Here is a 24,912-nt window from a genome sequence, read left to right on the forward strand (position 1 = left end):
TTCCCCCTCCATTGTGCAATTACAACTATCTCAGAGTTTAACAGGAAAAAAAAAAAGCCTTTACAAGTTAACCATAAAGCTTTTAAACTTAAATAGCTAAATCTATCCCCCCCCAAAACACTTCAACATAATTTATTAACAAGCTGACATTTATATATATCAAACTCAAACACAGGCACTTCTGTTTTTCCTTTCACAGTTCACTTCCAGGAGATGAAAACTCTGACTGATCCTCATTTATAGTGATATGGTGAATAAGAATCTTATGTTTATATTGCACCCTTCATCCCAAGGTATCTTCACAGTATCCCAAGGTTCTTCACAGATTACACGTGTGCAACACCATTGAAATGCTACTACACTTCTGGCACTGAGGAAGGTAGCCATCTGCACACAGCACAGCACAAAGAGAGAGGAAGCCCCACCCCCTCTCACGGGTATGAAGGCAAAGCATTATTCCTAAAAAGGCACCATGGGATCCTTACCATCCAGATACAAAGGCCAGTAAATGTCTTGGGTTTGTTGGGGTTTTTTTGTTTTGTTTTTTCAAAAGATTTCCTTCAGAGGACAATAGCCAAATCCACAGCACTCAACTAATTTAACCTAAGGGTAAAAGCAGCTAGGAGGTGTAATTCCCAGCATGGGTAGACATGCAAGAACTCTAATCAAACTAGCACCTAAAACCAGCAGTGTGGCCATGGCAGTACAAGCGACTACCCAGACTAGATACCCAAGTATAATCCACCCAACTCCCAGGTGGTTAGCCTAAGCCATCACCATGCTACCACAGAGTCATACCAGGTTCATATCTAAGATCTAAACTTCTCATAACTTAAATATTAGTGTGGAATCACTCTAGCTTATGAGATACAACGTTGTGGACTGAAGTGCCGTAACAGGACATGAGCTCATATTACCATTCTAAGTAAGTTTGATTGTTAGCATCACCACCCTTCAGATGAGACCCAAGTTTCTTCTGTTCAGATCTGGCAGTTTTGCAGTTTAAAGTCAGAGATCCCTCAGCACATTAAAAACAAAAAAACAAACAAACCCCCCCCCAAAAAACATAAATAGGGAATCATCTCAGTCTCCCTCATCTGTCAAACAGGAGTAATTTGTTTGTTGGATCAATTTAAAAGGTATTACTTCACCCATCTTCTCTCTCTCTCTAATACTCTGGGACTGACACAGCTACAATTACACTGCGTAAAACAGGAATACTACTACTTACCTTACAGGATTGTCAGGAGTTGATAATGTTTGTAAAGCCCAAAATAACTGGTATTATTTCCTAGCTGATCCATTTGCTTTTATGATCACTACACAACTAGTATTTATTTATGAATGCTCAGAGCAGTATAAAAGTCATATTATATACACACACACCTTAATTTTCAGCACTTAGCTGATTTAAGAATTTTTTTTAAAATAAAGCTATTTTTTTCCCCTAAAGTAGCAAACTAAAATCTTGTCCTGTTGGAAAAACAATGTTATACTGTACATCTGACATATTTGAATGAGAGCCAAATAGACAAAAAAACAAACTTTATCCTGCAACCTCCCTTGGGAAATCTTTGTTCTTTTTAATACTTGTTCAGTCAGCTGTCTCAGTGAATGACAAGGTTTTTATCTCTAATGTGAGTGGCTTCGAAGGCTACTTGCATTATCCATTTTTCAGCAGCTGCTGCTGAAAGCACAGGGTTGCAAACTTATAATTAAGTCCAGCTGCCTCTACTGCGAGTTCAGTCATATTGAGCAGTAATGTCTAGTGGTTGTTTGTCTAGGAATGGAGAGAGACTCACTAAGTAATTAACTTCTTTGCCCCTCTAAGATGAAACAAACATCAGAGCTGAAGAATGCTGTTAGAGTCACTGTAAAGTGCTATTTATGCAAAGGACTTCTGAGAGTCATTAACCCTTAGGAAACTAATTTCGAGGAAGAGTACATCTAGGTACTGGCTATTTCTTATAGACATTCGGGTTAGCACTGGAGCATGGGACAAAGGACGAGAATCAGCAAGAGGCAGGACATGTTGGATTCATACCATTGTCACCATCCTTTATCCACAGACCTGCTCTCCCAAACTTTCAAATAGAAGAATCGGAATGGGGAGAAGAGTTGCAACAAAAGCTCAGCCCCAGGTCAAGAAGGACAGCAAGAACAGGTGTGTGCTAAGGGATAAGGTGACCAGGATGCTTGTGACTTGAAGAACATTTCTTTGAGACCCACTGCCCAAGTGCTCCAATCAATCAGACTTACACAAACAATCTCATTTGAATCACTAGCTGCTTCCAGTGAAATAGCTGTTCTTTCTGTCTAAGACTGTTCTAAACCCACATTACCGAAACGAAAACTAATCAGCATCCTTAGAAATGAAATTTGACCAGCTCAGTCATAACCATTTCTGCTAGGGATTCACCTATTGCTCTGAGGTCCTTCATTAGGGCTCATTGTAAAACCGATGAACAATGTCATGGGTTAAGATTTCTCTTTTCAAAAGAAACATACAGGACTGCAAGTGAACAGTGGAGTTGTGCTAGGGGAAGGTTGTGGGGACGGGCAGTAGCATAGCAGATTAGGACGTGGGTTTTGTAAAGCATTGTCTTGTTATCGGCATGTAGTCTTGTGTCATTTATTTTATTAATTCAAGACATTTATGAAATATTGTGGTATGATATAAAAATTTAATTAGCACTCATTTGGAATGAACTTCATAACTCACTTTTGACTCTACCACTCGTGAATAATGAGACCGTATCAAAGGCATACTGATAAAACACAAGACATCATCATCATGTATTCTCTCTCATGTTTATTTTATTTTTAAAAAGCTCACTTTTTATTTTAAATGGCTTACTTCATAAAATGCTAAAAATGTAAACTAAAAACAAGACATTTCATACATTAATTGTACAAAAAACTACATGTATTAGTCTCTGCTCTGGATTTCTTTATATGCCCTGTCTCCACTAGGTCTGACTTTGGATCATGATTACTTTGGAGCAGGGACTCTCTTAGTACTTTTATAGTGACAAGCACATTCTGGTACTATATGCATTTTTATAAAGTAAAAAAACACAGATATGGGTAAACCAAAGCAGAGAAATTAAATTATCTGTTCAAGGTCAGACACCAACTCAGTGGTTATCATGGAATAGAGACCAGGAGTATCCAGAAACATCAGCTATGCTAACTCGCTCTACATTTGCTAAGAGAGAAAATAAATGCAAGCATCTTTTGCATGGTTTGCTACCACATTTTCTGAACCAGAAGTAAATGAATGCTATAAGCTAGAAAGTAAGCTTGTCTGTTACTCCTTTACTTTGTACTGGCTGTGAAAGATGAAAGTAAATAGCCTTTTATTTCAAAGACAATAAGAGAACATTTGTTCTCAAGTGGTTATTCTTGGTTTCATTTACTTTTGACATACTGGCTTGCCACCTCACTATTCCCATCTGTCTACCTATTACTCTGTACTCTTGCCTCCAAAGTTCAGGCACACGAGTATTCCATCTAAATGGGCTAGTTATATCCTGTCATATCTAAGTGGGAGCCAGCCCACAACTTTTATGATTTCCATTTTAAATGAACAAAGCTTTTACTCCTCCTGGATAATTAGTGGAGACTATGAAGTTTATGGAGGATTCACATTTTATTACCACTAAAAGAGTTTCTGATAAACCACAGTGGCAAGTGGGATGGAGGAAGGAAACCATGTTTTAATGCAAAGATATGTAATATACCTGGAAATCTTTACAGGATCTTCCTTGCAGCTGGAGATTATTTCTGAATCTATTGTTATCCATCAATAAAAAAGGGTGGGTTTTTTTATTTTGTGCACCACTCTCTCTGTGCACTACTTTCTCAGTTAACACAAAAGATATCTTTGAAGGACACCAGTGTGACCATTCTCAGATTGCCCAGGACTGCAAGTCAATATGTTCCCCCTTGCTTCAGTGAGAGAGAGAAACTGATTTATTGATGCTTGATTGGGTGTCAGCTTCCTGAAACCACTAGTCAGCCACCCAACCAGCCCTTACTTTGCTCTGCAGATAAACAGTAGGTGAAGCACAATTCCTGAGCCCCTCTGAAAGCATCCCCCTATAACCAGACACTGAGGAATTACCAGGTAAGCTACCCCTGAAGGAACAACGTACACACAGCTTGATTACTCAGGCCCAGGTCCTTTATTACATTCACAGCACTGAATATATTTCTAGTGAAACAACCATAAGTTTATCAAAAGTTCTGAGAGAGGGTGAGTAAGGATAATAAGTGGAAGCAGAAAAGTTTACACATATAAAAGAAAACAAAATGCAATCCTAGGTCTACACTTACCAACGATGACCTTTCCTATTCAATAAGGTAGATTTTCTTTCAAGGATTCAGTCTTTGAAAAAGCTGCTTCTTTTCAGTTAAAACCAGGATCCAAGCATTCATGAACATCCCATGTCCTTCAGGGTGACTGGATGACAAAACGTCTGTCTTGTCCCCCAGTCATAGTCCAATAAAGTCTTTGAAGTGTACCTTTAGACAAAGGTCTTTTCCTCCATTGTTTGTCTTTCCTGTTGGCTTCACATGACTCTGTTCTTTAATAAAGACACAACGGTGGGTGAGGTAATCTCTTATTGGACCAATTTCTGTTGGTAAGAGAGACAAACTTTCCAGCTACACAGAACTCTTCCCTGAGGCACATGTTGTATACCCCATCCAGTGCACTAAATGCCTAATAGCAACTATGTGGGTGAACTCACATAGAAACTCACACAGGAAAATGATAAGAAAAAACCACTATCATCTCTGAGTGAACACTTTTCACAAAGTGATCACTCTATATCTGACCTATCAGTGCTCATCCTCAAAGGAAATCTGCACAACACTTTCAAAAGACAAGCCTGGGGCTTATATTCATTACTCTGCTAGACACTAAAGATTATGGACTGAACAGAGACACTGGATTTATGGTTTATTACAACAATCTGTAACCCACTAATCCTCTCTTTAACAGGCCACTCCACCTTAAATGGTCCCTTGCAATATGTGCTAACTACTTGTGCTAAACAATCTGTTCCACCTTGCATTTTGTTATGACGCTGGGAGAAACCTGAAAGAAGAGCTTTGTGTGGCTCAAAAGCTTGTCTCTCTCACCAACAGAAGTTGGTCCAATAAAAGATATTACCTCACCCACCTTGTTTCACTAATATTCTGAGACCGACACAGCTACAACTACACTGCATCTGAGGAAGTGAGCTGAAGCTCACGAAAGCTTATGCCTGCTGAAATTAAATTTGTTTGTCTTTAAAGTGCTACAGAACTCTCGTTGTTTTTACTGTTCTCTATTAGCATTCAGTTCAAACCAGTGATGGGATTCTTACAGTGAAACACTATAATGCTTAATTTACATGTCAGTTAGCTATAAGTATAAACACTCCTGGTCTGAGTGTAAACCGGATTCTGCTAGTGGCCCACTCACAGGATACATTTTCAGTGTATATAGGGAACTCCTTACACAACATCTGTACATATATAGCAAGGCTTATGATGACCAGCGTGCCACCAGCTTTCATTTGAGACCATGTGACACACTGTTTAAGGATAAATGTCATAAATGTGCTGTGTTAGTTGTAGTGAGTTTGTCAGGCCTGTTAGAAGTTGCAGACAATAGTGAACACAATGGGCCTCTGTGTCACAACAGGCAATTCCAACCTCCTGTGATGCTGTGCTCATTGGCTGCTATTGTCCATTTGTCTCCTGCGTTACTTTTCAGACTTATGAACCCTTTTTTAAAGTTAGAAAAACTTCTATCAAATGAAACTCTGATGAATAGAAAAGCCCTTTTCCCCCCATTTTCCAACCTGTTTTGTTACCTTTTATAAGATTATCCATCAAGTCCAACTTTTTCTTTTGTAAGCATGTGATTTTAGATATAGAAAAAGTTAATAACTTACTGTAATCTCTAGTACTGGAGTATCAGAGCACTTATGTCACCAGAAGTTTGCACAGGTTTTTTACAAAAAGAGACAATTTAGACAGAGGCTTGCCACAAAAGAGTTTACAACCAATATTGGATGGATACAATGCAAACAACTGAAAGAATCAGCAGGCAAATGGGAGCAGAAAGACAATCTTTCAGTATTGGAAGGGAATCATAGGGAGATACAAATAAGGGATTGAAAGGCACCCTATGCATTGGAAGTTGTTCCCAGTTATATTGTAGCAAAAAAAACCAAAACCCACCCCACCCATTCTTCTTCCCACATGCGAAGAGAATTCCAAAATTCAAGAATTAAGGACATAAAATGCATTTAGAAAAGGAGGGCTCAATCTCTTTGAAATCAGTGGATAGTCTCCCCATGGAAGATTCACTCAATCAGGCCCTAAAACTGGGAAGAGGTCTCCTCTTCTTTTCCTAAGTGAATATAATGCTAGGAAAAGTCTCAAAAACAAAACCTGTCTCTTATCCACACTACAGTTACAGCAGGAAAAAACAGTAGTAGATGGTTCCAAACACACTTTTCAAACTTACTTTAAAACCTGGGGAGACCAGTTCAGTTTCCATTTTAATTCAGAGTGTGGCAGTGCTACCAGACACAGAGCTTCCCTCTGCAATGAGAACACTTGCCAAATAGAAATTGGATGGAGACTATAAATAAACCCATTTTATAAAATGCCATTGAACCACCTTCAGGCAGTTCCAATTTATACACACTGCTGACCTGGTCAGATTGAAACCATTCTCAGAAGTGAAAGGCTCTACATCCCACTATTCTGATCTATCTACAATCGCAGAGATGCCCTTTTCAAGGCATATAAACCAAGTAGAAACTGACTTTTGAAGAATTAGTGAGTGATTTTTTTCACATGGATGGATGATCTTCAACAGCTTCATCAGTGAAATGGGAACTGAGCTGTTTTCCTCCAAAATCCATCACTTATCTTCTTCCTCTGTTTTCCCCCCGGAACAAATACTATAAGTAGAAAGGCCGCAAACATTGTAAGTCTGATTTACTACATCCCCATCTGGCTTCCCAGGTGTTGCTCAAATGCAGGACCACGTTCCACAGTCTTGTCTTAAATAAAGAGCAATTCAATTCCCTTTCTAGGCTTCCATGTCACAGAGCAACTTTTAGCATTTACTAGCAGTTACTACCAGTAACTGAGCTCTTGAGGGAACACGAATTGGTTTTATTGGTCTTCAATGCTCCAAAACATACCCTTGAGACAACTGCCTACCCTGGAATAGATAGGTGTTGTAGCCTAAGAATGAGCAGACTTGTGACAGCAAGACTCCACATTGGCCCTGACAAAAGAAAGCTGACAGAGGTTGTCAATACACTGAGGATTACATTCTGAAGCATAAAGCCTGTGTTCAGTCAAAGCTCACTGAGATACCAATGTGCCACCAAGGTCAGTATATCAAGTGTTCTTTGCAGGAATAAGAAAGATAGTCATCTCAGTCCAACGTGGCATTAATAGCAGAAGTAAGATGTTGTTTTAAAGTTAATAAACAAGAAAGGAAGCTTATTTTAAGTCAATTAGCTCTCTACTGCCCTGCTGATATATATATATTTAAACAAGAAAACCTGTTGCATATGCTGGTATGTTCTAAACAATTATACCATATAATTTATTTGGGTATAAAAAAAACTAGCATACATCCAACATCCTGATAGATGCAATGTGTGGATTGAAACTGGACTGGAAGCCATCAACTCCCAAGTTGGAATTCCAGCGCTGCCTTTGATTTTGGACAAGTCATAGGCTGGAATTCTCAAGAGTACCTAGGGGAGTTGGGTGCCTAACATCTGTTCAATTCCATGGGAATTGAGCACCTGACACCCTTCAAGTCTTTTAAAAATTCCAGTCTTAGCCTATAACGAGGTTCTTATTTTGTTCCTATCATTATAATAGGACCTCAACCTCTTCCTCAGGTTCTCCAACTGAAACAAGGAGAAAAATAAATGTCATCTATGTCATGCAGGTTTTCTAAGGAGGTTTGTGAAGCATTTTATAAGTGCTAAGTGGGTTATTTCACTTGATAATGACTAGAAGCTAAAATTCACCTACTGCCATGGAGTAGCAGAATGTATAGGTCAGTTCAGCAACAATAAAGATCTCCTTCCCCATGTCCTTGAGCCAATCCCCTTATACAAGAAGCTGAACTGCTCTCCATGGGAGTTTGATCTGCATAAGGAATATGGGATGGAGACCTTTGCCAACAATGTATACAACTTTCAATGTGAGTAGCAGATCCTTTCCTGTCCTTTCCTAGATTATGAATGTGACTAGCTATGGGGAGGGGGGAAGTGGGGGAACAATGCAGACATTTTTATTTCCTTCTATCAAGGATCAGACAAGCTTAAAAACACACCCCACACACAAGCACACGAACCTCAATTTCATCCCCCAAACTCAGACCTCCCGATCAAGTATTCTTAGCACGCTCTACACTGCCTGGCTTGCAATAATTTACATTCTTGCCAAATTCACAGTTTCACTTTGACCCTTCTAGAAGGTCGTATGTAACACAGGCATCTCAACACTGCCATCTCACAGCAATTCCAGTTTACACAGGAAATTATTTGTGATAAATGAAAGCTAAGTTAAGGTCACTAGGACATGATAAAACAAAATGTATCATCTCTTCTGTCAAAATATCCAGCCTTTGCTTGAGTTACATAAAGATCTCTAAAGTGGTTAGACAGAATTTGTAACAGTCTTCAAAATGGTTTGAAAGCCATTGTAAACTCTTCAAAAGTTGAAACAATTCTAGAATCAAGAAATATTTAGGAAAGTCTTAAACTGCTCCATCCCTGACCTTTGATTCAGAGCCAATAATTGCCACATTTGTCATGTGTTATGAAATTAGAATGATCATTAACAAGCTGTTTAAAACTGTTGACTAATATAACCTGGCTAGCATGCATATAAATGATGCTGATAATATGGACACTGAAATGCTTAGAATATATATTGCAGGTAGTATTAAGCATTAGGGTGGCAGTTATCTAGCTTAAATTGGCCCATACCTTTGTTATAACCCTGAACGCTTATGCTAAGTATCTCAGAATACCTTGCATTAGCTGAAGTGAGCCTTGGCTTGAGTATATAGGAAAAGAGTATCAGAACATATGATTATTTCCTCATGAGGATAAGGAGTTATCCATGCAAACCTAGGAGGCATCTTTGTGTCCCTTAGTTCCTGGAATGAATGGGTTCAGAACAAAAGACAAAAGGCTACACCATGGTACCAGAAAAGGTAAAAAGCTGATTGTTTAAATCCAGTTCCAGGTAATGTATACAGAACATTTTACACCTTTTACCTTACACCATAAGTATACTTTTTACAGGAAAAAAGTAGGGTATAAAAAGATGGCACTGGGGATGTAACTTTGGAAGCACATCAGCATAAGGTGAACATAGTCTCCAAAGAGCAGTTCCATGCAGCTATCATATAGAATCTTTTTCCTGCACCATATTAACGAAGTTTGACTGACATTGGTTATTTGATCTTGAGTATATTTCATAATGAACCAAAGTGTGGTCAAGCAATTGGCTATACAATTTATCAACAAAACTCAGACCTACAGAAACAACTTGCTTTCTATGAAATCAGAAGCTAAGATATTAAGCTAAAAATTGGATCTCTTAAATTACTGTTAATGACTGATAGCACTGGGCATTAAAGATCCCATGTAAAAAGGAGTATAGCACAAGCAGCAGCAGAGCAAACTGCCTTATACATCCCTACCAATGTGGCTATGACATTACGCATCAGAGCAATCTCTAGGCCCATCCTTGACCTCGTATGAAAATGAAGATGCCAACCCATGTCAGCTGTAATTGTGTGGTTTAAATGTTTAATATCTTCACTCATTTTAAAAGGCAACTATTTTCCCCTAACTAGGAGGGGGATTTGGGTTCTGCACTACAACAGCAGTTCTAACAAGGTGCACATCATCACAGTATTTTAGCACATTATTCATGTTAGATCAAGAGGGAACACAAATCCTGCCTTTCAACACACTGTAGCCAGTGCTAAAAATGGGCTAAATCCCTCAATGCAGACTTTGGAGAAACTGAAATTTGGATATGCATTTCATATCTAAGGCCCATTTCTAATTCCTAACACAGCAGTGACGCCATACATCAAAAAATTGGTCTCTTTAGAACAAGCTCTTTTCACTGTAACTATTGTTCTAGAGTCAGTTTTCTGTTTCACTATTTATTACCTGCACAGTGGTTTTCTTGGTGGAAAAATAATCTAAAGCCCTGAGCATTTTAGCAAGTTCTGACAAGACACATTTATATGGGAAATTAAGATAATTATTTTCTCGTAAAATAAATACAGTTTGACATGATAGTATGTCTGGAAGAAACTTGGTATTCAAGCTAATTTAAACATCATTATCATGACATTATTGTAATGAGTACTCTGGCTCAATACTGAGTTCCCTCTGCTTCCATATTAGCATGTCCTTGAAGGAAAGGATTAAGCCACAGGTCAGCACCTCACTGACAGTGGGCACTGTATAATACACAATGACCAGGTGGCGTGAGCAGCCTCAAGCTACAGAGAATCCAGGCTGGAGCAGCTGAAGAAGAGGCTCCAGGACTGTAGTGAGAGAAGGCCTGGGCAGGAGCAGTCCTCCAGACTCCTTAAAAAGCTTTAAAGAAGTGGAAACTGGAAAAGTATGATCAGCTCTTGAGTGCTGCTGGTTTAAGGAGCACATCAGTTGGTGGAACAGGTCCCCAGTGAGGAGAGAAGTAAAGAGCAACTCAGCAAGAGGCACAGGAAAGAAGGTTATGGGAGGAGCAATCAGAGAATACCTGACAGGTTAACTAGGTGGAACAAGAGTGGAAGCCAGAGAGGAGAATGTAGGCCACCCACACAGCTAGGGAAAAAGGGAGAGAATGCTGGGCCTTGTACATACCCTAGAATGATCACTGGGTGATGCTTAGTAACTTGGGGATGGAAACCACCCAGTGCCAGAAAAGAGGGGTGGACAATCTTGAAGAGGCATTATATGTACTAGGCCAAAGGCGCTTTTATCAAGGAGGCTAGCCTTGAATCTTCTTATAGTGCCACACCCTAGGGGCACCTAAATTAGGAATTACTGTGTATTTTCCCTAACAATTTATACTCTGAAGTTTCAGCCATAGTTGAAGTTGTGTGGAACTTGGGATCCCATATATGCAGAGAGAACACAAGAACCCTGTCAGCAGTTACAGCCTTCTGAGGCTTATTCTCATTTTAAAAGAAACTGCTACCACAAACAAGTACATGAGCATTACTTCATTTTGCAGCTGGCAACAGACCCAGTAAATCCATTGCTACAATTTCTGAAGACGGCCCTATCTGTGACAGAAGCATAGGCACTTCAGGAATGGCACTTGCTATTTTAAAAAGAAACTCACAAGTGGTGCAAACGTGCACCACCATTTTATATACATACACTCAGTACACCAGAAGGCTCAACCAAATCTTTAGCAAGAATAGCAAAACTTTAGCAAAGAATAGCAAAAGTGTCTGTTCTCTCAGAGGCAGGAATAACACAAGTTGTATCAAATAACTCTTTGTAGGAAGAAAGATTTACTAGAGAAAAAAGGAGGGAAGATATATTGTTTCAAAGCTTCCTGGAAACGAAGCGGATGTAAATGTAGAGCAACAGCTATAATTTTACATTCAGATGGTTAAGCCAGATAATTGTATCTGGAGTAGCAGAGTGTATTGGTGCCTCAGTAGTGTGCCATTTTGGATCACTAATATATGTGATGCCTTTTTAATAACGATTACTGTATTTTAACCACGTGCAAAGGCAGATGTGGAAAGATGCTTTCAGAATCATTGACTAGGACTTATGGTGCAGTGATGGAATTCTTAAGAGACTCTCAGAGCATAGATACCCACCATTTTGCGTATTAGCTATACAACAAGTAAATGAAATCCCCTCACTTTGCAGAATTTAGAGTGTTTTCCATCTCCTGTTACATAGTTTCAGTACAGAATTAAACAAGCTGAATGAAATGAATAGGTGTCCAGTTCAGGTGTCTAGCAGGCCTTAAGCAAGATTACCAGAAACGATTAGTGAATGATCGTAAAACCTGCAATGCAGCATATGCATTCATAGCATAGTACTTTCATCATCTCTCTTTGTATTATTAGAAGAGTTCCCTCCCCCCCCCCCCACCACACACACACACTACACTTTGGAGAAACAGGGATGTCAGCTTTTGCACAATTTAAAAAAAAGTAATTTGCAAGTTTTCACTGTAATAATAGACATATAAATTACAAGACAAATGACAAGTGTCAGTGAAAGAGACAGCTCAATCTGTTATTGAATCCTTGGAATGGTTATATGAAGCCTGGGCATTTCAGGCATAAATCTTTTTTCTTTTAAGGTTTTCACCGTTGCCAGTGTTGGTAAATTAGCAACACACACGATGTGAAGTGAAGAAATTTCTACTGATAATTCCACAAGCTTCTTGTTATGGGAATCATAACCAATATGGCCTCAGCATAGAAATGGCCTCATGGTGCAGGCTGACAACACAGTTTTACATCTCTAAGAGAGTCGTTAGACTTTATCTTGCCAATTGCAAAGGGAGATTTCCATGTTAGGATACCCAGGGTTATCATAAGTCATCTCACTGACCTGTTACAAAACGTCTGTGGGACAGATTCTTGCAGTGTATACATAATGGCTTGATTTTCAAAGAAGCTGAGTGCCTCTAGTTCCCAATAAATTCAATGGCAATTGTGGGTGCTCAGCAGCTCTTGGGGCATTGGGAACAGACTGGCAAGGTGGCCCGGTGTAGATTAGAAAGTTTAGAAAATGTATATTGCAAACTCATTCTACAGAGTAACCAAAGTGTAGCCATCTCCCTAGTTTGGAATATTTCTTCCCTCTATGGACCATTGTCCCAGTCGGGGACACTAGCTCTACTTAGATGGATGCTTTGACACAGCTGCTTGTATCGAATACGAGAAGCCTCAAGCAGTTTGGCAAGAAGACAGGAAGAGTGAAATATGAACAAAGCCAATGAAACGTACACTTTAAGTTTCAGAGTAGATTACACCAACTTCTGCAGGAAGCCGACTTGAACTGAACGGTGGCAGTGGTGCCAGGTGCTGACTATACTTCATCTGCTGGGGACTGACAGCAGGCCTGTGCAGCCCCAGAAGTGAGGGGCAGTGTTTGCACTGAGATCATAGCTAGGGGAGACACCAGTTTGTGAAGATTTCATTAGTAAGACTCTATACAGCCCAGCTGCAGTTTAAAGCTTCCCTCCCCTACCACAATCACTGAAGGCAGAGGCCTCCCTTTCTGAACAAAGAACCCACCTCTGGGCACAATAGCCTCTGCTGACGCACCAAGTGCAGCTCCCTGTGTCAGTCAGGGATAAATCGATTCCAATATCCACAATCAAAGTAGGGACTTGATTGCAATGGCTCCACCATTGTATAGCTCCATGCTATTAAAACATCAACACCGTAAAGCATTAACATATCAATGGTACTTTACCTGTAACTCAACCGCTTTCAGTGCACCTCACAGAACCCTCAAAACCCCAAGACATGGCTGCTACATTTAAATGAAGGCAAAAGGGTTAGGAATTAAAACACTTTACTCTGGATACAGGTTGCAAGTGAAATGGGGAACTGGGTCTAATGGCGATTTAAAAAACCATAATATATTGCCATTAAATAATGCATTCACATTAAACTCAAACTACATTAAAGTGGGAGTGTTCTGATATCAATCAGCTGGAAAAATAGAAGCCAAAGTGTTAAGTTAACAATAGATTTACTTTTATTTTTTTTGTCTGTAAATATGGTACAAACCTCACAGGCACCCTCATTGGAGACCCCCCCCCCTGCAGTGTTTAAGAAGGGCTTGCACTCTAAATACCTTGCTTCTGTTGGTCAGATGAATTGACCTTAGAGTTCTTTTTGAACGGAGGTTTTTCCGCCTAGTATTTAATTTAAAAATCTACTCCTGCCAGACTGCAGATAGCAGCTACTGTATTACAACACTGGAAACGACTACAGAAATTCCACTCAAACTCTCACAAATCAATAGAAAGTAGACCACCAAGATAAAGCTCCACCCCACTGTAATTAATTGAAATTACAGGATAACTTGTGCAATGTCTCCAGTCACCACTCCAGTCAGCTCCCTGGGAAATAATGAGTGCACAATCTCATTTTAGTCCCAAGATCTGACGTTACCTCTCTATACATTACACATACATAATTTGCCTGTCTGGAATGCCATGGGCCTTGTCTACTCTAGGGAATGTCTTAATGCTTTAGGTATTTCTAGGTAATCAGAGCATTTAGATCTAGTTTTGTATTCCATTTAAATTTTTCTAACATATAGATGTGTGAGCTGAAGCTATACTGAGAGTTTCTTAACTTTTGCTGAAACTGGTATATTGCAGATCCAAAAGAAAGGTTATTTTGAGCCAGTCTCAGATATGCTGGGCTATATTCTGTTCAGTCACCCCAGGGTTCCACTGGCATCAGTGCTATTACTGCAGATTTACACTTAGGCCCTGTCTACATTAAGGAAATTTGCACCAGTGTAGATCAACATAGTTTAAAAAAAAACTCATTTAGCCCTCTTTTGCATCAGTGCAGCACATATATATTTGTGATTTGCACAAGTGTAAATACATAATAATTAAAAACACCCATGCAAATATCCTTAAAGTAGGACAGGCCTGAGACCACAGTTTCACCCACAAAATCCTGAAGCTTTGCTACCAGCAGAAGTTCCATTGTGAAGTAATTTGTATTTTATTTATTGAAGCGCACCATTTTTACATGCTGTAACCAAGTTTGCCTCATTACCTTCACTCAGAAGTGACTGCCACTCCTCCTCCTCTGGAGTGAAAGGTCACACCGGTACAGTGAGCCCATACAAGGTCAAATCACAGACAGCCCCATGGAAGCCCAAGTGGAGGTCAGAGTGTGACAGATTATAGAACGAACCATACATTGAGTTTGGAATTTAGCTTTTGAGTATATTTCATTTAAATTAGGGCCTGTCATCAGGATGGAGTATGGTGGAGACATTAAAATTCTCCCTCTCTTACATCTATGAAACACTAGATGTAAATGAGGGAAGAATATAGCTGACTGAGAATAACTGTACTCTTATGGCCCAAAATATCATAGCAATAACGTCACATTGCAAGTGTTTGGACCATCACTTTAGAATGCCTTTTTAAATAAAAGATTTGGTGACAGTGTAGGTCATATCTCTGAATCATAAAGTGAGAAATTGATAGAGTAGGTTCTTTTCTGCATGCAGAGAGACCAGAAGTGAGATTAATTTAGCTTTCTGTGGCTTCCACTCAAGTAGTTCAGATTTACATCAGTATATCAGAGTGCAGAATTTGGCTCAGCATTTGCAACCTGTTCAAGTCTGTCAGTGTAGAAGTACCATCAAATGTCATTGCCTTTCACGTGGCTAGAAAGAAAAAATTGGAAGATCTAAAATTTTCAGATAAGGTTTTATTTGCCCAGACCACGTGAATAAATCCTTAAGGACTGAAATATAGTGGAAATCATTGTTTTTCTAGTATTTATACAAAACTCTTTGTCTTAAGAGACAGCCTGTTCTGGAAGGCTGACTTAAACCAAAAAAACCTGTTAAATTGGAGCAGTTGGTGCCAATATAGAGAGTTTATATACATATTTGCATTACATGCTTTTGCATAGTGTATAATAGAGCAGAACCTCACCAATTCCTGGTAGACCAGCTGCAGATTACCAAATATTTTGAAGGAGCAAATAAGAGGGAAATATCAAAATAAAAGGGTCAATGATACCAAAGTCACAAAAGGTACTCTGGGTCTTAATTTTGATACCTGCAGTTCAGTATTAGTTTCACAGCATACTAGGGAGTGTTCTGCAGTATATTTTGTAAAGCCAGTCTTCTTAATAGGAGACAAAGCACTACAGCAGCCCATCATTAAATATCTGTGGCCCAGCTCCTACACTCCTTGCATTCACCAAACTCCTGTTGACTCACGTGAGAGTTTTGGATGCACGCTATTTGCAAGGATAAGGCCATCGCTGAAAGATGGAGGGAGAATGCCAGGCTGCTTCTGAAAATGATCTGACAGAGGTTCTTCTGTACTCTTAGCACTGAGATTTTCACTAGTATTACATTGTGTAGAATCTCAGCCACTATGAATCGGGCCAGTTGTGGTTTTTGTTTATTTATTTTATTAAATAAATTTAGAACAAAAGGAAGCCAGTGCAGAAAATAGGTGGAGCCACTGCATAACCATTTAAAAAGCAGCAGAAGTAACCACAAGTTAAGAGTTCATGTCAACAAAATATTAGTTGAGCTCATTTTATCTGAATACATCCTGAAAACAATATAGACCATTATAGATACACTGCAAGGAGTTTAAATTTTTACTTACCATACTGGCAGCGAGGACCCTGAAATCCCTCAGGACATTGGCACAGCAAGGATGCTTCTTCAGAGCATTTTCCTCCATTGAAGCAAGTACCTACAGAGCACAACGCTAGAAAAAACAAAGAAGACATTTCATTGTACAGTTCTTAAGAAAGAGCAAATATCTCAGAGTGTCATATTCTGGTTCCAATAGAAGCCTCCAAACTGATCATGTGAATCAGGGGGTTCGGTTTTCATTGAAAATGTTAAATCAGAATAAACCTCGTTATCAGGGGGAAAGCTAAAAAGAATCTTCCTTCCAATGATCATACAGATATGATGTCCCAGTCCTAGATAATAAAATATCACGTAATGTAATTACGGCCTTGGGATAGTTTAATGGGAATGGTGTGGTTTCACTAAGATGTTTAAAGGGTAGAAAGCAGAGCCTGACAAGTTTGAGAATGCTACCAGAGTCTACAGGGAGAATGATGGAAAAGTAGATGCATTGCTGTGGTGTAAGGCAGAGATGATTGAAACATGCATTTCAATAGATTACGTAATGGCTACGGACAGACAATTTCCTCCCCACTGCCCCGAAATGCGCAATACAGAAGCAGCTAAATCAAAACAGTCTCCTTGTGCTTGAATGTATTGAATATAAAGGGTAGTTCAGCTACTCAGGTGCCTTTAAGAATTCACAGTGAGTCTGCAGTATTCTTCCAAGAAAATGATTTTATATTGCCACAGAAGTTCAATTTGATAAATTCCTTTTATGCTTCAGATTTGGTTACAGCTTTTAAATGCATCTTTGACAGCTTCTACAGAGAAGCAAACAAATGGATTCAATAGTTTGAAGCAGAAAGGGGCAACCTCTCAAGAAAAATGAGCACAAATGCAAGCACTCAGCACACACTTCTATAACATTTTATTTTGTTTAGTCTCTCTCATACAAAGCATAGGCCAAAATACTCCACAGAAAGAAAAAAAATAGTCAAAATAAAGAAAAGTGCAGAGGTACAGTAAATGAAATGGAGAATCTGAGGTAAAGAGATACAGGAAACCTGTAGATGGTAAGAGCTGCAGTGAAAAAAGTTCAAGACTCAACAGTGGCCACACGTGTGGAGGGACAGAGTGATATCAGTGCTACATGACTGCAGGGTGCAGAGCAAGAGACATGGGGTCAAATTCAGTGTTGGTGTAAGCAGAAGCAGTTACAACTCCACTATTTCAAAGAATCTACATTTGCTTACATCAGCTCTAAACTGGACCCAATGTTAGGCCAAGTCTACGAAAGGCCAGCAGAGAGCATAGACTGACACACCAATACATGATGAATGTCGAACTTCTAATTATAGTCTTTGCAAAGTACTTCTCAGACATATTAAAGATACCTGGTGCTACTATGCACATTTGCTTCTATGATCAGAGATTATTCACCTTTAGGAGAATCCTAATTGTTTCTATAGAGCAACAAATAAATAAAGGCCATCTTTTCACAAAACATATTCAACAAGATAATAAGGCCAGATAGAGAGAACAAATTTCTCTTTGCCACACAATGTTGGACGGAGCCAATCATAACTTACAGTGTAAGCAGCCAGGTTCATCATCTTGTTGGGTCCATCCTGGACAACATTTATAGACAGTTTGATGCTCCAGGACGTACACTTGTTTGTAGACGGTATAATACCCCGTTCTATAAAATAAGAATCAATGGAAGAGAATAATCCCAACTTCTTTCTGGACAATTTATTCACACACAGCAGTAATGTGCACAGTACTTAATACATCACACACATTATATCTGTAACAAAGTCATTTCAGACATTATCAGAAAGTAAAGTGAAATGTTCCAACAACTTCCACTGTCAAAAACTGGCTTAGCACTTCAACAAATTCTGCTTGCAGGTGCTTAACCAGTGACTTCCACCAGTTCGGTTCTTTAAAACTTGGTAGCAAACATATAATTTTTGGTACTTTAAATTATTTTAATAGATTATAAGAAGTTTAGGCCTTAACATAAACCTATTTAAATAAAAATACTTTTTAAAAAAATATATCAATTTTTATCCACCCTGATAAATTCTGATGGGCACAAACTACACCTGTTTGATAGCAATACAAAATCCCAACAGCACATATTGAGATATCCATAACAAGTGAGAGGAGGGGGGCAGAAGGTACTGTAATACATTTCTCAGTACGTATTTCTATTAAATTCCTTATCAGAACGAAAGGTAATAAAATGACGTAGAGCTCATGCATTACCTCCTCTCATAGCCCATGCACCACCTATGTCCTGTGCAGCCTTGTTTCCACATCTTGACCACCCGGGTAAAAGCCTGAGCACATGGCTGCCGCTGTCCCACTATTGCCAGTTCTTGTTCCAGACATACATTTGGCCTTCGGAGAAAAAGTGGGGAGAAGATGGAATAGAGAAAAAGAATATAAATATAATAAACTAGGAAAGTCATGTCAAGAGAACTATAGAAATGGCGGAGTTATCCTCTCCACACTGCTCCATTTCTGATTTTATCCTAATTTGTTATTCCAAATTATTTGAGAGATTTTGTGATTTTCTTCTTCAACTCTCTGGATTGATTACAAAGAAATCCCTGCAAGTATCCTGTTTTCACAATGGATGAAATCTTGGTCCTTTTGAAATCAATGGCAAAGCTCCCATCAATCTCACTGGGACCAAAATTTCACCTGATGTGATGTGTTTAGTTGCGATTGCTCGTAAGTGTTCAAGAACTTCTGCACCAATCATCATAGGTACAGAATTTTAAAAAAACATTTATTCTGAACAGCTGTGCTAATAAAACTTGATGGTCCCAGCGGTTCCGAAAAACAGAGCACAAAAATACATGAGCATGACTGGTGTGAACTTATATAAAAACTTGAGTGGACTTTTACAGATCATGCTTAGCTCTTTTCAAACAGCCCCATTCATTAGTAACCCTGGCAGATAAAGAATAGCATTGATTGATGAACAACTGGAATGTTACAAAGCTAGAAAAATGGAGGAGTGTAGAGAAAGAGGCTGAAGGCTTCTTTTGTCTTCCAGCAGTTTTAGTATCTTAGCATTTATTTCTATTGCAGTAGCACCGAGAGCCTACAGTGCCATGGTGCAGGCACTACAGACGTGACAGCTGACATCTTAACGGATATCCCAGGCGACTGAACCAGGTTCTCAAGAGCTGTAAGCATGAGTCTCCCCAGTTTGAGCTAAGAAACAGGAGCTAGTAGCTGGAAGTAGAGATGAGCAGAGAATGGCAATTCCATTTTGCACAGGATTTCAGAATTCACAAATTAGGTTTCATTCTCATTTAGAAGGGGGGGAGAGAGGGGGAGTTTAAATTGTCCCCAAAATAAAATCTGAAAGCTTCAGTTTTGAAGGAAAAAAATGAAAATGTTCCAATAATTTTGAAATGGCATTCTGCCTGGTGGGCAGATGGGCTTCTGGGAGCACTCCCAGCTCTCCTAAATTAAACCACTGCAAGATACGAAATCATCATCGTAATCTTTGTTTACAAATAGATTGAGCGCTCTCCTCAGTATTTCATCTCGACCTTCCCAAGGTCACACAAGCAATTCCGTGGCAGAGTCAGGAACAGAACCCAGGAGTACTAACTCCCATTACTCTACTCTAACCATTACCCAGTGTTGCCTTCACTGATTTTCGCCGTGTTAGAAGAGGCACACATTTTAGCGCTATTCTCCCATTGCTGAAGTTAGAAATTTCCATGCATATCATCCTTTATCAGAATTGCTTAGTGCTTTCCAGATGCAGGTACATTTGTCTGCATTACATCCTAACGCTAAAGAAAGGAAGCCAAAAATTGTTATAATTAGTTATGGACCCTATCTTGCCCATCCTTATGCCCTTGTGTCCTCCATGTTCCCAGGACTAATCCCACTGACTTCAATAGTACTACTAATATGAATAAATATTACACACATGGAGATGAACAATGATGCAGCATCAGTCATACGTTTAGTAAGATTTATGCAGTGGAAGAACCCACATCATCCACTTTCTCTAGGTGCCCTTAGCACCCTTTAAAATGCAAATATTGACTCTTCCACCTTACTCCCCCCTCACACCCTAATTCAACTGCAGCAATTCCATCCCATGTAATCCTCAACCAGCAAAACTCCCTCTCCAACAATTAACCACATTCACTTTCTTCCCCTTATTCCCCAGCCTCTTCAAATGGTGGGAGAAGTCAGGCTTAACATTCTGATTCATTTATCCTTGCTACATTACATATAAACCTAGATCAGTTCCACTAACCAGGATATAATTATTTTAAATACATTATAGTTATGTTTCTCCATTGAGTAAAGGCCAGCTCCTCTCTCATTGTGACTAAGTCTTCTATTGAAGCAACAAGTACGTTCAAGGGCATGTTTACAAAAGGAGAGCTCTGTAAACTTTTTAGTCTTACTCTAAACACAATCAGAGGCTATTTGTTAATGGGAGTTTGAAAGTATAAACTTTATATTATACTTTATGATTTTATTGATAATAGCAATCCTCAAAAGCCTTTTTCCTCCTCTTAATATGCTTTTCTTTGTTAGCCAAGACCAACACAAGGCTCTTAGCCTGTCAATCTAACTTAAGCAAACCAGAAAGCTCATTTTTAATATTTACATTATGAGACTGCCCTTAAACAAAGACACTCCACACATTCTTCACTCCTGGTCTTACGATCTAATGAACAGATAATTAGTTGAACTAGAAGAGATAGCTGACACAGGTAAGCATACAGGCTATCTTTCCTGCGAATCACTGCTCATTACAGAAGAGAAAACTTCATCCATAACAGAGGTATAGTTCAGGCCTATAGTTATATTTCTGGTAAGGAACATGTAGCATAGAACAGAAACTGTGTGGACAATATTAATGATTTGACATACACATCAAGAAGTCTCTAAAGGCATCTATCAACAATGCAAATTTCAGATCAAAGCATTAATGAATATGAACAAAAGATGATTTGCTGGTCTATTTTTGGATCTTTCTGCTGGGATTAGATAAATTACACCAATTTCTCAATTCAACAAGAGAACTGTTAAGGTGATAAACATCCCCATTAACAGGAGAATTTGTAACTGAAGAATCTGTAACCTGAATACTATTGATTGCTCTGCAAAACAGTCAAACTAATCCTGTCATAAAACTACTCTCCTAAAGCTTTTTAGCTCTAATCTGAAACGCTACTTTTTTCCCAAAAAATAATAAATATGGTTATATAGTCCCTCCCTTTAAACAAAACAAACAATATCCAGGGTAAATTATGATCCAAATTAAAAAAAAAGCAGAATGACTTTCAAAATTTATTTTGTATAGGTAAAACAAGAACTAATCTTAATTAAACTGAAATTCAACACCAGTATAACTATGGTCCAATCTTAACAGACTCCATTGGAGTCAATGGAATTATTCTAGACTGATGTAATTTAGATCCAAATTTAGTCCTATGCTGTTATAATGGCTTTGGTTAGAAACTTCACTTTACAGAAGTCTGTAAATTGCTCACCACCTCACTATACAAGCAGAAAACTCTTGACAAAATGGTCTCTTACAAGAGCACTCTGGCAAGAAGATATTTAGCTATACAAAAGTGCACTGAGCTTAGAGGAAGAGTTGTCTGCAAAAAAACTACAAACACACTTAAATAAAAAGTACTGTAAGTATTCCCCCATACCAGAAAGAGGGGGTTGGAAAAGCAAATTCAATTTTGACCTAAAAAAAATCAACCTGTTAAACAAGTCATGTGATCGATAGCCTCAAGAACCTTAACGTATTTTTATATGCACTGTCCAACACAGACATGCTGGAATCCAACCATGTTCTGAGTTGACACATAGCATTTCTTCCTTTCTAAAAGCTACCAAAATCAATGGTCTCCCCATCCTACTACAAACTATTTTAAGCACTGCTTCACCACACTTCTCTTCTAAAGTTCCTCAGCTCTACCCAAGACCTTTAGGAGCTGAAGGGTGTACTACCCTCTCTACCCATCTTTGGCCTCTCTTCTGAGGCTGCTGGTGGTGCTAGCTGAGAATTGTGGGGCCTAATCCCGAAACTGAAAACCTCTTCCAATCATATGTAGGAAGAAGGGTCCATGCATAAGTCAAGGAAACGATAACATTTAATAAAAATAAATATAAGTATCATGTAATTAAAATATTTTTAAAAGAAATTTCAACCAACAATATTTAAAATAGAACAGGACTGAACCTGAGAATACCAGCAAATATTAACGTCCCTACATGTATCCTTTCCCTCCCTTGGATGGGGTGCAGATAAGGATGGAGAAAAATTGATCTTGGGGAACCAGTGACTTCTCTTGCATGGGGTTTGGGGGGGGGGGGGGGGAGGGGCGGCACTTGGTGGGGTTCGAGAACTACCACAGGTTCATCATTCCCCTCATGGAGGCTCAAGGGAGTGCCCCTGAGAGGGGTTTCAGATGCCAGTGGACGGTGTGGTCCCAGGACTCCTGCAGGCTCCATGTTCTCCTCCCAGTGGCTTGGGGCGCAGGGCAGTAGGTGTCTAGAAAAAGAAGTCCCTCTGGCTCAGCAGCACCCTGGGCAACAGCTGGAGGAGGTGGGAAAAGGTAACTCATGGAGGCAACTCCAGCAGCAGCCAAACCCTGGAATTGTGTGGCCCCCAGTTCCATCAATCTGTCCATTAGGGAATGCTCCCGTTCCCTATGCTGTGCCTCCTGCTCCGTGAACCGGTTCAAAGAAGTGTCCTCCTGCTGAAGAACTCAGCCTTCCCAGGAACAAAAACTGCTCTTTGTTCCACCTGTCCATCTCCATGAGCCTCTTCTCCAGGGTCCTTCTGTATCAGCCTCTGCTGTACTGAGATGCTACTGCTGCTGCCCTTCCGGTGGAATAGTTTCCCTCCTTGGAACCAAAGGTCCTGCCAATTCAAAGACACGGAGTAGTGGGATATATTTTTCCCCTCTGGAAGAAGCAGAGAAATGCCCTACATAGCATAACTTTGCTGTAAAATGTTGATACTTTTCAACATTCCAAGAATGTGACTGTTATAGTCCTAGTTCTCAGACAACTTTGTTGCCCATGAGGAAGGAACACAGGCTACTAATGACACCAAAAAAAAATGTAATAATGTTTATACTGTCTCAAAAACCGGGAGCAGGGGAACAAGGGATGGCATTTCTTTATAGTGGCTACGTTACCAGTTTGAAATTTCTTCTTTAAAGGCTGGCAAACATCTGGAGAGCACAGTGGTTTTTGTGGCTTTCCAATCCCGTGGAGGCAATCCAGCAATATATGCCACGGAGATGTCTCTGCTAATGGTCACTCTGCTACATATTGCTGAACAGAGGTTTAGTCAGCTATGAAGGTGGACCAAGTAGGCATGCACTGCCTCTGAACCTCAAGACCCAGCTGAAGTATCTACTACACCAGAAGTTTCCTGAAATATGCTTACAGCACTAGGATGCCATTTGACTGGAAATGGACTATATTCTCAACTAGCATACGGAGTTTCTGTGCAACGGGTGATATGGGCCACAACCACCACCCACTTCACCCAACACCCTCTAGCCCCACCAAAAAATCCTGCTCCCGTGCCTGCCTAACAATGGTGAAATGGACAGGGAAAGAAAGAGACACACTGCAACTTTACTTGATTTTCAGACCAACACCACATGCTTCTCATCTCTGCCCTGCAAAGAGACACTACACTGTGTTTATCCAGTCACCAGACTGGATCTTTCTCCCACTTCCATTTCCCCAGCTTGTGCAGCAGGGCTCAGTGCAGGGAGAGACCAGACACCAGGGACAGGGACGGAAAATTTTTATAATCTTCTGAAACAGACAGGACTGCTCTGACTAACTTTTCCTCACACAACCAACTGTTTCCTTCCCCTTCCTAAACCTAACCCCCACCCACCCACCCACTCCACCCCCTGTTCCACATGGCTCCCATTTGTGAGATTTGTGGGAGAAGCACTGAAACTGTGTAAATTTTCCAAGACAGTTATTACTAACTTTAGACAAACAGCTGTAAGTTTCCTACCATTGTCCCATAGCCAACCAGGACCTTCCTAACCTGTCCCCCTTTTCCCCACAACACTTCACATGCCCAGGATCTTAAAGGCACAAATGCAGCACTAGAGAAAGTGTGACTACTGGCCAGGAGGGTGGGGCGTCCATTGTGACTTACCAGCCACAGGTTCTTGTTCCTCTCATGTCTCAAGGTCTTCCTCGGGTTCATTGGGGGGGATGGGAGATTCCTTAACCAGTTCCTGTGGGAACAGGTACAAAAATCAAATGCTTTTCATCCTCTAGGTCTTCCAAGGCATCATCCATGGTCCCTGCTGTCACTTCGCCCTGGCCCTCCTTGGCATCCAGTCAGACAATGAGGCTTGCAGGGTTCAGGAAGGGGTTGTGAGCCCTCAAGAGCACCCAGTCCGTATTGTTGTAGAAAGGGGTATGTATCATGAGC

At 39.8% G+C, this 24,912-nt stretch overlaps 1 protein-coding gene across 6 annotated transcripts in view; it reads right to left on the minus strand.

Moving 5' to 3' along the window:
* LOC137145597 (multiple epidermal growth factor-like domains protein 6) overlaps positions 1-24,912 on the minus strand; it is a 250,002-nt gene that overhangs the window by 214,174 nt on the left and 10,916 nt on the right. For 5 of the 6 annotated variants that reach the window (XR_010917683.1, XM_067536448.1, XM_067536447.1 and 2 more), the window contains exons 3-5: positions 18,693-18,827; positions 18,011-18,120; positions 16,447-16,551 (exon numbers count right to left, since the gene is read on the minus strand). Coding sequence is in view for 4 of the 6 variants with exons in the window: in XM_067536448.1 (XP_067392549.1) it covers positions 16,447-16,551; positions 18,011-18,120; positions 18,693-18,827 (350 nt within the window). In the remaining 2 variants the exon portion in view is untranslated. Of the gene's footprint in view, positions 1-13,348; positions 13,480-16,446; positions 16,552-18,010; positions 18,121-18,692; positions 18,828-24,912 lie in introns of those variants that run through there. The other variant, XM_067536449.1, reaches the window with a different exon arrangement.

The sequence above is a fragment of the Emydura macquarii genome, unplaced genomic scaffold (genome assembly GCF_026122565.2).
Source record: "Emydura macquarii macquarii isolate MOO-44397 ecotype Brisbane River unplaced genomic scaffold, CSIRO-AGI_Emac_v2 contig_3603, whole genome shotgun sequence".
In the NCBI taxonomy this organism is placed as follows: Eukaryota; Metazoa; Chordata; order Testudines; family Chelidae; genus Emydura; species Emydura macquarii.